The sequence below is a fragment of the Cheilinus undulatus genome, linkage group 19 (assembly GCF_018320785.1).
Source record: "Cheilinus undulatus linkage group 19, ASM1832078v1, whole genome shotgun sequence".
Taxonomy (NCBI): Eukaryota; Metazoa; Chordata; class Actinopteri; order Labriformes; family Labridae; genus Cheilinus; species Cheilinus undulatus.
Window position 1 is genome coordinate 24,623,670 of NC_054883.1, and position 15,350 is coordinate 24,639,019.

At 39.3% G+C, this 15,350-nt stretch overlaps 1 protein-coding gene across 1 annotated transcript; it reads left to right on the plus strand.

Moving 5' to 3' along the window:
- The first annotated feature begins 739 nt into the window (after positions 1-739).
- LOC121527606 (ankyrin repeat and SAM domain-containing protein 6-like) lies at positions 740-15,027 on the plus strand. The gene is made up of 18 exons (XM_041814619.1): positions 740-1,348; positions 2,426-2,644; positions 2,741-2,939; positions 3,750-3,900; positions 6,329-6,373; positions 6,516-6,720; positions 6,813-6,919; positions 7,241-7,392; positions 7,509-7,746; positions 9,260-9,309; positions 9,564-9,758; positions 9,846-10,008; positions 10,098-10,318; positions 10,398-10,590; positions 11,534-11,601; positions 12,976-13,092; positions 13,366-13,462; positions 13,551-15,027. Exons 1-18 carry the CDS (start codon positions 1,020-1,022, stop codon positions 13,598-13,600), a joined length of 2,799 nt encoding a protein of 932 aa, XP_041670553.1. The 5' UTR covers positions 740-1,019; the 3' UTR covers positions 13,601-15,027.
- The last annotated feature ends 323 nt before the right edge of the window (positions 15,028-15,350 follow it).

The window sequence follows — 15,350 nt, forward strand, 5'->3', positions numbered from 1 at the left end:
GATTAATCTCATACAAAGTGAAATATATCAAGACTTTTTGTGAATGTTTATGATAATAGCTTACAGCTGACAAAAATGTAAAATCCACTATCTCAGAATACTAGAATATGACAAAACAGTCCAAAATAGAATACAAACATGTATTTTAATGATTTCTAATGATAATAATAATTTGACAGTTAATAATTTAAGTTAAAAAAGGCTTGAAATAATGCACGTTATGTATGATGAATCTAGAATACATGGAAGTTTTACTTTTTTAAATCAAATTAAATGAAAATATGGCAAGTAAAGCACGAGTGTGGCATCTATGCTGACATACTTTGACCCAACAACAATGTAAACCAGCAGCTGGGTAACACAAAAACTGCCCAACTCCTTGTATATAACCCAGAAAATGACAACACATTTGCATGTAATGTAACAGGCCTACGTATATGTATTTTCTGGTGTCCTTCCCTGAGAAAATTCTGAAGTCTACCTCTTTATACCTGTACTCAAGTGCAATTTAATACACTTATTTGCAACAGAATTGTGATTATTTTTGTATAAACAAAGAAAAAACATATTTTGTAAGTCAAAGACCAGCCTGGATGTCTTGCTTACCACTAAAAATTTAACGTAAGACGTATTTGAGCATGAGCTATGGCGTATCTTGTCATGCTTTTATTGTGGAAGATAAAAGCGGAAGTCTAATCTTATTTCGCCTCAACATTGATGCTATTCAGATTCCAAAACAAGTAACGGAACCGGGCAGTGGCGACCGGTTGCCAGAAAGTTGTTTTGTCATGCCCGTCTAGAAAGTCAGAAAAAAGATTGAGTAGAAAAATAAAGACACTGGTTTACGTGTTATGTTTGAGAATAGTTAGCTGTCTTTCACTCTGAGATTCTATTTCTATGTACGTCATGACTTCCAAACACAGGCCGCCGCCGAGGGACAGAGGGAAACTTTTGGACCGTTACTGTAAGTGAAGCTAACGGGAGGTAATCAGAGAAAAACTCACTCTCTAAGCGTGGAGATGAATTTCGGTGTCCCTGCAAATTCGCTGCTGCTTTTCCGTGCCTGTGACGAGGGGGACTATGACACCGCCCGGGGCATCTTGGAGCCCGGAGCACCGAGAGAGTCCGGGCGGCAGAGCAGGCTGCGGTCAGAGGCTGGTTCGGAGTGTAACACCGCGGACATGTTGTCTCTGGTACCGGTGGACTGCACGGACGAGGAGGGGAACACCGCCTTGCAGTTCGCCTCTGCAAGTGGTTATGAAAACCTGGTCCGATTTCTGCTTCGGAAAGGAGCTTCAGTGGACAGCCGGAACAACTACGGCTGGACCCCGCTGATGCAGGCTGCTAGGTGAGGCTGAAGAACTCTGCACACCAAACTCTACGTAAACATATGTGGATTTAATATTTTATATTGTACTGCCGGCTCTGAAACATGTGACAATACAACGCAAGACATGTTAAAGCCGGCTCATAAAATCGTCTATAAGAAACACAGAGTTTGGTAAAAAAAAAACTCGAATGTATTTCACTTTCACATCGTGTTAGCTGGTGACTTTTAAGTAGCATGGAAGCTGTAAAGAAAGTATATGAAAGTTTGTGAATTTTTAAAACATGAATAAAAAAAATCATAAGTCTTACATATTGGATTGTCAGCCATTGTAATAGTCAAAGTCAAAATTATGAGATAAATATTAATAATAATGAGATAAAGTCTAAAATCTGAGATTAAAAATTCATTTATGTAATAAAAAGTTATAATTATGATTTAAAACGTAAAAATAAATATAAGTCATAATTATAAGATAAAAAGTCATAATCATGCAATAAAGAAAAAACATTTGTAGGGGGAAAAGTCAAAATTAGGAGAGAAAATTTATTATTATGGAAAAACAAAATCAAAATCATGAGATACAAATGGATCATTATTAGATACAAATTCATTATTATGAGAGGAAAAGTCAAAATTGTGAGATAAGTTATAATGATGTGATAAAAGCTAAAATTCTGAGATAAAAAGTCCTGATTATGAGATATAAAGTCATATTTATGAGATAAGTCAAACTATGAGATAAACATCCATTATTCTGTGATAAAAATCAAAATCATGGGATAAAACATCAAATTGAGATGATAAATGTGATAATTATGAGATAAAAATTCATTTTTCTGAGATTAAAGTCAAAATTATGAGCCAAAAGTCAAATCGAGATAAGAATCTGTAATTGTGAGATGAAAAGTCAAAACTTTTTTTAGATGAAATGCCATTATGAGAGAGAAGTTGTAATTATGATATAAAATGTCGCCGTTTTAACTAAGTCAAAATTATTAGGTTAATCATAAATATGAGAGAAAGATCAGAATGAACAGAAAGCCTACCATTGAGTGAGTAATATTTATTAATCATTTACTCTGTCTTTTCACCCAGGTTTGGTCATCTTACAGTTGCACACATCTTGCTGGAAAATGGGGCAGAGATTAATGGACGAAACAGACTTGGAGCAAGTGTCCTGACTATGGCAGCCCGAGGGGGACACACTCACGTGGTGAAGCTGCTCCTGGAGAACCGGGCCTACGTTGACGACTACGATCATCTGGCTCTTGCTTCAGACGCTGTGTCTAACGGGAACAACAACAACAGCTGCAGGTTTGGTCCTATAACTTTGAACTGGCCATTAGAAATTATTTGAATAGAGCCCTTAATCATTTTTTTAATCCTTGTCTGGCCCCTCTGGGTCCTCAGTGGAGCTGGTTTTGGAGCTGCTGAAGGTTGTCCAGGAGGAGGAGGTAGAGAGTTTATGGACATCATAGCTCTGATGGTTGCAGCTCAGTATGGACACGAGGCCACAGTGCGTCTGTTGCTGGAGTGGGGCTCTGATGTCAACTTCTCCCAGAAGACCACCGGCTGGGGACCATTGATGGCAGCAACGCTTAGTGGAAAGGTGGGCTTTAAGATGGTTTACCGGACTTTGATATATTTGTTCATCAGAGAATAAGCTGCAGTCAAACTAGAGTAGTCATGATGATAGAAATGTAAACTTTGATAAGAGACTAGTTCAAACCATTCTGATAACTGTTTTGATTCAATGGCAACAGAGATAGGAGCACTAAGCACCCCAGACTGTGTAGTTCTCCTCTAAAACAATACATTCTCCCCACAATACAATATGTACTATAAAACTAGGTAAACCAACTTTTGTGCAATTAAGACAGTGCTCAGGAGTTTGCCTGCAGATTCACTCCTCTCCCATGCACCTGCACCAAGCAGAAATTGGGGTTGTTTTAATACAAAAATAGAGTGCCAAAATATTAAACGTCAAAAAAAATCTACAGTAAACACCAAATATCATCCATGCATGATTTGATACCACAACAACAAAAATGAATGCAGTATTGGTTAATTTCTTGTTTTTAATTGCCAAAAATTTGCAGCTAAACAGCCTCTGTTGCACAAAAAACACTGGCCATGTAATGTATTTGTGCAATATATACAGTGTGCAGGACTTTGCTTGAACTTTTTGATGGATTCCTTCCACTACAGTGCATCTATCATATGAAATAGCTGTAGTTTTTCAAAGCTTTGGTGTCTTGGTACTACTAATATTTGAAAGAACTGAGTACTGAGACTGTACTGTTTCACAACACTTCAACGTGAAGAAAGTCTCAAGAGTACGGAAAATTTGATGATCTTAGAAAAGATACATAAAGGTCTGTCACTGGCTAAATTCTAATAAATTTGTGTGTGTTTCAAGGTGGGTGTAGCCCAGCAGCTGGTGGAGCGAGGAGCCGACCCTGACAGAGTAAACGTCCTGTCTAAGACAGCGTTTGAACTCGCCATGCAGCTGAAACAGAGAGACATCAAGGCGTACCTGGACTCCATCACCACCGTCAGACCACAGACAGGTGATGTTTCACTCTGCATGTAAAATTCAAATTTATTTATTGATATTAATTGACCCCCGACCCGGAATGGAATAAGGGGTATAGAAAATGGATGGATGGATATTAAGTGCTAAAGCATTTCATACAAAGTAAACAGTGCAAGTTTTATGAACCAAAAGTTGAAAAAGATATTAAAAAGTTTACACATTGTTTACCCTTCAACTAGCAGCATTTGTGTACTACTCAGTAAACTGTTTCTAGATCCTCATAGCTTAAAGGTCTAATTGGTATCTTTTCAGTTATTTATTTATTTGTTTATTTTGGTTCTGAACTTGCTTTACCCTAGCTTAAATGCACAGTATTTGAATTCCACCACCAGGGGTCTCACAACCAAACCAGTAACACAGTATGATAAGTACAGACCAGTGCTGCCCAGCTCCCCTCTCTTGTTTTGAATTGAGGACTGTTCAATAAAAATGGCACCTCATAAGGCGTATTTACTAAACAGAAAAACAAAATTTTGTTTTCATTCATAAATTTCTCATAATGAGAGAGGAATACGCTAAATAAGGCAGTTCCTGGTGAGTGTGCAGGTCACAACTTGTCCATGAGATCGTTTTGGAGTTGTTGGATTGTGTATTTGATGAGTTTGATGAGGGAAAGCCGGAATACCGTAAGACTCCATAGAATAGGCAGAGCAGCTGGTATCTCAGGCCCACCGATCTTAAAACAGCTTGCACCAACAACTAAAGGTAACGAACCTATTGCTAAGACTATAGGGATTATGGCAATGGGCGAATTTGCCACAATGTTGAAGTATCCCTTTAATCTCACCTCTGCAACATGGAAACCCCACACTCACCAGGAACTGCCTTATGAGGAATTTATGAATGAAAACAAAATGTTGGTTTTCTGTTTAGTAGCCTCCATAAAAGATACATCCTGCTTCAGTTATGAAAATGAAGGATCTCTCTGTCTTTTAAAATGTCAGGAAATATTTGAGATTCAGTTAAAAGTATATATCACATACATAGGAATGGTCACTTTTTGAATTAATATAGATATTTCAGTGGATAAATTCTACATACTGTAACTCAATTTCAAAAGTTAGTTACTATAGATATTTTTTCATAGGTTTTATTTAAATAACATTTTTATCATCTGTTTTTTCAGATTTTTGTTTGTTTTAAAAACTCTTTTTCCTCAAATGTTGTTGTTTTTTTAATATCTGTTTTATCACCATGTGTAGGAATGGATGTCAGCATCTTGCTGGTTGCAAAACAAATCTATGTACAGGTGCAAAAAGGGTATCCTGAAGCTGGAATTTATTGCACTGTATCTAACTTCAAAACAGGGCTCAATCAAAGCAAGAGCAAAACATCGTAGACACATGCTGCTCAGCCCGGCCCGACTCCACAGCTGACTTCTAGTTTCGAACTATGACCAATGAAAACAGCACTTTATAAAGAAGATTTGTTAAATAATAATTCACTGTTTTCTGTTTCATGGATGAATTAATGGAGAAAAGCTGTTGAAAGTGGCCTTCCTGGTTAGTGCTGTGAGCTATTTGCGTAGTTTTTGGGATTGTGGATAGATAGATTTGAAATGCTGACTTTCCTCTTCATTGTTTTAAGTAACATCAGCCTGTTTCTGTGTGTCTGTGTCTACACTACAATTAACACTAATGTGAGAGTGAAACCAGCAGTACTGTCTCTCAGCCTCTTTCATCTCTGTTGACTTTTCACCACTACTTCAGGTGTAAACACTATTCAGTTTAAGTGTCAGGTTAGGTCTTAACAGGAAGTGACATACAATAGTTTGGCAAAGATACCCTGGATTCTAAAAGGGTTTTTCAGGGTTCCTGCAGATCCTTGAAAAGTCTTAAAAAGTCAGATTTTCACCAGTGAGAGGTCTTAAATTTTAGAAGACATGTTGATTAAGATGTCTCTCTATCTTGTCTCTATTAGAAGATTGGATCTGTGCCCTGTCTCAGAGCTCTGCAGGCAGTTCCTTTGACCTCATGGCTTGGTTTTTGCTCTGGTATCATTGTCAGCTGTGATGCCTTCAATAGAGAAGTGTGTGCTTTCCAAATCATGTCCAGTCAATTTAATTTACCACACATGGATGCCATTCAAGTGGAGAAACATTTCAGCAGCAATCAAAAGAAATTGGAGGAATCTGAGAGAAAAGAGTTTTTTTAGTATCAGCCTACAACATAACTGCATTGAAAAGTAAATGTTTCTGTGCTCTGCCAGGTTTCTTCTTCTTTTCTCTTTGTTCACTGTACTCTGTTATTAGTGTGAGCAGTGATCTCCTCTCTGATTATTTACACAAACCCCTCCTCACTAACAGATGATACTAAAATATGTGGAGAGTGTCCAAGAACAGCTGTTGTTTCAAAGAATACCACAGCTCTTTTCTGTTCTCAGTCTTTCTGTTTTCTTCACAGACGACGATAGAAGAAGACCCGATGTTTTCAGTGCCCTCAAGCTGGGTGAGTCAAATTTAAACTTTACAGAGGCAGAAAAGCTTCAACTAAATTCTGTTTAGGTTGTAATATAAGCTGGTGATTCCACTGATTTGATTATATTTGATATTTCCAGTATCATCTATCATAAATGTGTTTGCTGTTTCAGGAAATTCCCAGCTGGTCAAAGAGATCTTGGAGGAGGATCCCACTCAGGTGAATTCATCCAATCAGGAGGGAGCATCTCCCCTCATGATGGCGGCAGTGAGCGGTCAGTTAGAGGTGGTGCAGCTAATGGTAGAGAAGAAGGCCGACGTCAACAAACAAGATGCCGTTCATGGATGGACAGCTTTAATGCAGGCTACGTATCATGGGTAAGAAGGGGATACTTTTTATTTGATTAGCTCTTTATTCCAAGCCTCAGTAAGAGAGCAGTTAATTGGTTTGTTTTCTCTTTTTGTTCCAGTAATAAAGACATTGTGAAGTACCTGCTGAGTCAGGGAGCTGATGTGAACCTCAGAGCCAAGAATGGATACACGGCCTTTGACTTGGTGATGTTGCTGAACGACCCAGGTACCTCAAATATCATTACTTTTTAAATTATTCTTTAAGATATTTTTTCAGATAAAACACTTCTGTGTTAAAATACTGTTGATAACATTAGTAACAGATAATTTTCTTTTACATATGTAAGCCTGTGGAAACATGATTTTTCAGAAATGCAAATGAATGTTTACACAGTTAAATCCTTTAGATGTTACTCTTTCTTTAAGTTGTTGATCTTAAACTATAAGACATTTAACATGAGAGTGCATTGAAATCTTGTCTTGTTCTAAGTCTAAGTTTTTGTCAGTCCATCCTGATTTTTATTCTGTTTTCTCTGACACTTCACAGACACTGAGTTGGTGCGTCTGTTAGCATCAGTGTGTATGCAGGTCAGCAAAGACAAGTCCAAACACCGTGGTAGGGTATTAATGACTCGTTCCAAAAGCCGACAATCACTCAACAACGTTCCGGTACCGCCTGATGACAAGGGGGGACTGAAGGTAGAAGACAAGTCCTGTTACAAACCAGCTGTGATAAGATTAAATTTTGTCTGTCAGTTTAAGAATGAAAAATTCCACTCTGTGACTCTTGTGTGTTTGGCTCGTCTCCCTCTCAGTCCTGGTGGAGTCGGATGTCAAATCGATTCAGGCGGCTAAAGTTGACCCACACGCTGAGACACGGCCTCTCATCCAATCGCCTCGCTCCGTTTCCTGACGATGCTGAAACCTCATTGGATTCCACAATGAAAGCAGAGAGGAAACCCACTGCTGAGTCCAACGGGACGCTGGCACCGAGCCCTTCTTCAGGAGGGAACGACATGAGCACCGCCTGGGCCGTGAAGACCAAAGATGCTGGTGAGACAAATTTCAGCCCATTTCAAAAACATAACAAAGCCTGCCTCGGGTGTCTTCAGCATCTCATAAAGTATTAAAAGTGGATAAATTAATTTAGTGGAAATTGAGGCTTTTAAAGGGTCTTGAATGCAGGACCATGATTAAATTTTGAATCTGTTTTCAGTTTTTACATTTGTCAGTGGTTGTATGCTGAACTGTCATCAGCCTGCACGCTTGTTTATGTTCTGGTCCACTGGGCTTTCAATACATCCATAAAGTTCAGCTGTGTCTCTGGCTAACAAGTTAACTACGTGACTGAGTAATGTGTGCATGTACTAAGCCTATGAAAAGTATTCACCCCCTTGGATGTTTGACCTTTTTTTTTTTTTTTAAGTTTCATAAATCAATCATGGTTGACATAATCTGGCTTTTTTTGACCACAGAAACCCAGTCTTTAACATCAACGTGAAAAACTGACTTCTACAAAGTAATGACAATTAGATGAAAATACGTAATGTAAAATAAGGTTGCATAAATATTCACCAACTTGAAGTCAGTATTTAGAAGTCACCTTTGGCTGCAATCACAGTCCGCGTGGATGGGTCTCAGTCAGGCTGAAACATCTGAACACTGCAGTTTTTCTCCATTCTTTTTTGTTAAACTGCTTAATCTCTGTCAGGTGCACAGGGATCAGACCTTTTCAAGTCAAGCCACAAATTCTCTATTGGATTGAGGTCTGGGCTTTGACTTGGTCACTACAGAACATTCCCCTTGTTGTCTTTTCTTTTCTACCATTTCTGTGTAGCTTTCGCTGTATGTATCTAGTCCAGATTTAATCTGAGTTTTCTTTAACAGTGTCTTTCTCTTTGCCACTCTCCCATAAAGCTTTGACTGGTAAAGAGACCTGGCCAGCAGTTGTTATATGCAGAGTCTCTCCCATCTCAGCTGCTGAAGCTTGTAACTCCTTCAGAGTAGTCATAGGTGTCTTGGTGGCCTTTCTCACTAGTCTCCTTCTTGCATGCTCACACAGTTTGTGAGGACAGCCTGATGTGCCATACTCCTTTATTTCTCAATGATGAATTTAACTGAATTCTGAGGATGTTCAGAGCCTTGGAAATGTTTTTGTGTCCATCCACTGACTTAGACTTTTCAATAACCATTTTTTTTCTGAGTTCCTTGGAGTGTTCTTTTGCCTTGATGGTGTAATGGTAGCCAGCAACACTGATTTACCAGTGACTGGACTTTCCAGATACAGGTCTCTTTATACTACAATCACTGATCCCCATTTCACCAATTGTGAGACTACAAGCACTAACTGGCTGAACCTCTGTTGAATTAGGCCAGTCACTTTAAAGGATGTTAATATTTATGTAATCACTTATTTTACATTACATCTTTAACATATCATGCAGAATTGTTTTAACATCTTCTATATCTAAAAATACATTTGAAGAGTAATACGACTTTAAATAGGTACAATTTTGCATAAAGATATGTTCCAGTGAATATGTCAATATTTTGTTCTTTTTTACAGGTCTTTGCAGAGCAACCTCAGAAAAGGAGGACTTTCTTATAACCACTATGGTAGGAGGATTTTATTTAAAATAATCAATGTTGGGCAATGTTAAAATTAAATAGTTTATTGCACAGCAGAAAGAAATAATAATATTTGGCTCACTGAACCTCCAGCAAAGCTGTTATTTTTGTGTATTGATTCTTAATGTAATCAGTGAAGGGTCTGGGGTTTTAAAACTGTTTCAATAAGTGCTTTGTTATTTAGATTTCTGGTTGTTATTGGTGAAATTGTTTCAGTGATTTATGTTTTCCATCTCCTGTAGCTCAGAAGTGGTGCACCTTTGACCCGTCTACCCAATGACAAGCTCAAAGCTGTGATCCCTCCCTTTCTCCCTCCGTCCAACTTTGAACCCTGGAACTCAGACCGATCACGCCTCCTCAGGGAGGGAAAGAATGAAGCCCCCCGTCTGCCAATGCCCCCACAGAGGAAACTGAACAGCAGTGGAAACTCAGACATTGTGAGTACAACACAGAAAACTCAGATGAAATCCTGTCGTTAGGTTTCTTAGTCTGCTCTCTTCCTCATTGTGTCATTTATGTGTCAGACGTCCATCAGTCGTGTGGTCAGTAGGTCAATTAAGTTTCCCAGCATCCCTAAGGGGCCCTCCTCCTCCTCGCCATCAAACTCTGGTCATTACCACTCCCCCCACTCCTCAGGAGGCTCCAATGGAGTTGCAGGGATCAACCGGGACTCTCACAACCGCTCAGGTTTACAAAAACATACACTTTTCCTTATTTACACCCTTAAACAATGGCAGCAAATCATATGTGACTCTTGTGCATCTTTCTTCCACCAGGTGGCAGTGCAGACAGCGTTCTCTCACAGATAGCAGCACAAAGGAAACGTGCAGCAGGTCTCGTAGATGTGAAGACTCAACCACCAGAGAAACAGCAGAGTCAGCCACAGAACACACCCTCCCTCCCCTCCTCAGCCCCCGGCCTGCCGCTGCCTGACATCAGCCTCCCAGACATCCACACCCACCCCAGCCTGGTTGCCTCAGACCTCCACTCCAGAAGAGTCTGTGTCTTCTCTCTGTCATGACTTTAAATGTCTTCTTTCCTGTCACTAAACTTGTGCTTTCTTTATTCCTCTGCAGAAGATGGAGCTGAAGAAGAGACCTCAGTCAGGAAACTCCTCCACCTCAAAGAGCACGTCACCCACTCTCACCCCGTCACCTTCCCCAACACCCAAACCCCCAACTGGGCCGGGAGACTCTCTGTCGTCAGCCTCTTCACATCCTCGCTCTAAGAGCAGCGGGGGCTCCAGCAGTGGGACCATCACTGATGAAGGTGACACCAAATTCATCTGAATTTCACTCTGTGGGCAGGCATTAATTCCATGTTAGTTCAGCAATTAAACTAAGCAAAAAAGCAAGAAAACAGTATTTACTGTCAAGCTGATATGTTAAAGAGGGACTGTGATTGCTACAATTATTGCTACTGAAACTTTCTGCTCATATACACAGAGCATGATTTTGCATCAGTAAAAATCTTTTCAGGTGCCTCATTGCATGAAAGATCTCTACTTGTTTTGATTGCTACTAAATTGTTAATACATTTCTTAAAGTATTGTGTATGTATACACACATATACTTAGATCTAAGTAATTCTAGTTGTTAATTGTCAACAGATGAAATAAGAGGCAATAATTTAGCCATTTAAGCAAGCTTTACCATTCACACAGACTAAAACAGGGTCATATACTGTATCTACTGAGGCTCTTAACATTCTTGATTGTTTTTGACATTTTAAAACTGTGCAGAATTATACAGTCTCCTCTATTGTAATGATTAATAGCAAGGAAAAGTACATGTGTCTAAAATCACTTTAGATTTCCAGTCATATTTTGCAAGACAAGCCTGCAAATATTGAAGTTTCAGAAGTGTTTTTAGTGTCACATTAAGATGTAAAAGTTATGTTTGCATCTCTTACTAACAGAGAACATAGTAGATGATATCAACCAAAATATTGTCAGTTTACTTTTGCAGTTTAGCCTGTGTGTAGACCTTTGCTTGCATTTTCTGTTAACTGAAAACAAGAAATGTCTCATTTTTGGGTGCTTTTGACTTCTGTTTTTTGCTGCTGTGGTACAGGTATCTATGTTGTTTGATTCCATCATTGTTGTATGTAAGTTTAAATCCTGGTATTCTGAAAAGCCTTGTGTGCACCCTGATCCATAATAGGAACAGTGTAATATTGTTTTCACACTCTAAAATGTGATTTCTTTTTTCAGATGAGCTGTCTGGTATTTTGAAGAAACTTTCCCTGGAAAAATACCAGCCCATCTTTGAGGAGCAGGAGGTATTCTTACTTTTAATTTCTGGGCACTAAATATGTAGTCATTGGCAAATAATGTGACCTAAACCGGTATAAGAAACTATTGTTTATCTGTAGTGCCACATCTATTAAATGCTTTCATCTAGTATAATGGTGCCTAACCTGGGGTTCAGGATGCCAAAGCTCTCAGGGGGGGCATGAGGCTCTGTCTACTTTGATAATGTCAAAATAGATTTGCACATAATTTTAAAATCAGTATTAGACACATAGTTTATGCGTATAGTCATTGCAAGAAAAAAGTGGGTGTCAGCCTATTCTGTTGGGATTTTATTAATGAAAACAATTAGAACTGTATTTAATTCATCTATGCTGGTCCAGGAGAAGGCTTGGCTTTTCTAATTTATTTATTTATTTATTTTTCTAATAAGTCGTTTCTGCTGAGCAGTCTGGTTCATTTCAGTACAGCATGGTACGCTTTTATTTGCGTTCCCATTATTAAAAGTTGGAACAAGTCCCAACTAGCTGACTGGTACTGTCCAACTTTTTTGGCACCCTTCCGTAGGGGTGTCAAGCTTACGTATCTGTCCCTAAACTGTGGAACTGCACACACAAAAGACAATGCAGTTCACTGGTTGGTTGTCATTTCCCATGTGACAGTGGTAGTAAACACAAGCAGGGAACCTGCAGTGTTTAAATATCCCATAGATTTTGAAAGAAGTTTATATTTATAATTAACCATGTCAGTGTGTAACACCACACATAAATGACCTCGGAGGCACAGGCCTTCTTGGTGATTATCGGTGACAAAGGAGGTGCAGAGGGAATTGGACGGTGATGTGAGGCGTAAGGAGGCCTTCTAACTGGTGGCCTATCTTTGTCATCCAGCTTACAACACCACCAGCCCAGTGAAGGTGCAGTTGTCTGTGGAAGCGCAAACTATTTTGGGTTAATCATACCAAACCATACCAAATTGTACCACCTAGTGGAAACACAGCTTTAGATGCAAGAAGTAGGGAGGGGTCTTAGGAAAAAAGGTTGGGAACCAATGATCTAGCACACCTCACTGCTGAATCCAGAACAAGATTATCTACCTGGCAGAAGAAGTCACCTGTTGGGAGCCCTCTGGTCTGTTTTCATGGTCAAACACGAGAGAAAATATAGACATGGCGGGAGTGTTTCATTATAAGAAGTGATGATAGAATGACATTGGCTACATTTTTATTTTAAACATTGATCTCAGTATTAGCACTCATATTCACTCATATATTAAAACTGAATGTGAATAAAACCTGCATTTCTATATTCTCATTACTAGGCTGCATAGCTGAAAGGACTGTGCTCATCTTTACAGCTCTGCATGCTTCGCATTGTGTTTAGGATTGTTTTCTCCTCCTCTAGGTGGATATGGAAGCTTTTCTGACTTTAACAGACGGAGACCTGAAGGAACTTGGCATCAAAACAGACGGACCAAGACAACAGATCCTGGCTGCAATATCAGAGCTCAACGCTGGAAAGGTTTGTCTCCTTAATCATATACAGTGCCTCTTTAAAATGAAACCTCACAGGAATTTGTTGTCTTTTCAGCTTTCTCAGGACTTAGGTCAGACTTTTTTCCCACTGAAAAACTTAATATTGTGTCTGGAAATAATAAGAACATTGTGAGCCATCAGAGCTGGATAGAAATTATTAAAAGGACTTCTATCAGATACCAGAGGGAAGTATAGCAGGAGCATCCTCTTTGCCAGAAGCTGTTACCTGGCTTATGAGGAGTATGTTTTCTGTCCTCAGGGCCGAGAGAGGCAGATCCTTCAGGAAACCATCCATAACTTCCAGTCTTCTTTTGGGAGCAGTGCCAGTAACCCACGGCAAACAGGTGAACCACGCTGTAAGTACCAAAGGTTGAAATTGAGATATTAAATTGTTTCTCACCTTTACCCTCTCTGACTTCCTCTCTCTCCACTCTTTCTCTTCAGCACCAACAGGCTGGATGAGGCACCAGGTGCGACCAGCCAGCAAAAGGTAACCCTGTGTCCCCGATCCAGACCAGGAAGTCCGGCAAAGGTACCTAGAATAAAACACAGGTGACCTCGGGTAAAGGCACTAACGTGGAGTCTTTTGGACGCCAGTGTCCCAGACCGCTGACTGATTTAGCACAAGAGGACACTGCAGCACACCAGTCTCTTAAAACTCGACCTAGAGGACCCTCCAGGACTGCCTCGTGGTTTCCTCTTACGGATTCTAAAGCAAGAGGGGGGGTGACCAGGTCGGCTGAGTCCAGAGCACTGCTGCTGTTTGACAAAGTGTGTGATGTATGGCAAATTACATTTTTGGCCATAGTGGTGCAGTTGAAAACATTGACTGTTAATGCAGCACGAATCAATGAGAGATTAGGGTGCAGAATGAGAATAGATTATAAAATAAGCATGATTAAAGAAAGATTTAATGACATCCAAACAAATGTGAGGGAAAGAGCAGATGTGTTGTTAAGAAAGGCAAGTTGAATGGGTATCTGGGTACTTTTAAAACTGGGCACTATTTTTACATGTTTTGTGGTCTGAATGTTAAAGTCCTGTGTGTATTAACAGCATTTTTTTTGTCCTGGCAGCGCTCATGCCCTTAATTTCAGAGCATTCCCACTAATGCTTATTGATGCTAGAGTTATGCAATCTGGCTCACATCACTAGTGCTTCCTTCAGCTGTGACCATTAGGTCAGTTTTTTCGTTTTTTTTTGTTTGTTTGTTTGTTTGTTTGTTTGTTTTTTGTTTTTTGTTTATTGTTTGCTTTAATTTAAGGAAATTATCCTTAGAAAACTTAATAATGCCAAGGAGTCCTGTCCAGAAATAGCAGTTATAGACCTGGTAATTGTAATTTTAAAAAGACAAGTCAATTTCTTCTCCACCGTTGTTTAAAGACGGAGTTAAGACCAGAGGTCTTGCCCCTCCTTGACTGTGATTGGTTGGTAAGGAAAAGTGACATTCAAGAGCACAGCTGTGTTCTAAAAGCTGAACTACTTTTGAATGAGTGCGACATAAACAGCTGCCAGTGACGTTTTTGAGCTTAGGACGCTGAGCATTAATCGCTGAACTGCAGTGGTTTAGAAAAAAGGCGGTGCCAGAAAAAAAACACAGATCCTAAAGGTTACAAGAGGTTTATGAGGTTTTTTTTCTTTGATTTTGATCTGTGTCAGCCTTTATATTGCCTTCCTAAAAGCATCCAGACTTGTAGATGTAATTTTAACCTGAGGAACACAGGAGTTGCTGGTCTACCACTGTCTCTTTGAGAGGGGTGTCTTATATCAGCGGTTCCCATCATGGGGTCCAGGCAACCCTGGGGGCAGTGCAAAAGATCTCAGGAGAGGCGCAGGGCCCTGTCTGCTCTGACACTGTCAAAATTATATTTATATACATATATATATATATATATATATATATATATATATATATACAGTGCTTAACAAATGTATTAGACCACCTGTCATGTTTGTCTCAAAGACCATCCAGCATCATGAAGTGCTTTAATGCGGACACTTTCATTTTCAGTGAGCTCTCCACGGTTTACCATTTTGAACAGGAATGAGGAATTTCAAACTAAATTCACCCAAATTTAAGCCAGCTCACTGGGCTTCTCTGAGAAGTCAGAAATTAATCAAGCATAACATTAGACTACTAAAACTTATTTTTTTGTTCAGGAATGCGAGTAAAAACTATAATTTGACATATTAATCAAGAAATAATGATGTGCTTTACTGTTTATTCAGTTTTTTTGTAAATCA

Bases quoted from the DNA above. Each gene is read 5' to 3' on its own strand.
- LOC121527606 (XM_041814619.1), top strand. From the start codon at position 1,020: ATGAATTTCGGTGTCCCTGCAAATTCGCTGCTGCTTTTCCGTGCCTGT. The intron at 2,940-3,749 runs GTGGGCTTTAAG...GTGTGTTTCAAG, and splicing joins CAGCAACGCTTAGTGGAAAG to GTGGGTGTAGCCCAGCAGCT. The intron at 9,759-9,845 runs GTGAGTACAACA...TTTATGTGTCAG, and splicing joins GCAGTGGAAACTCAGACATT to ACGTCCATCAGTCGTGTGGT.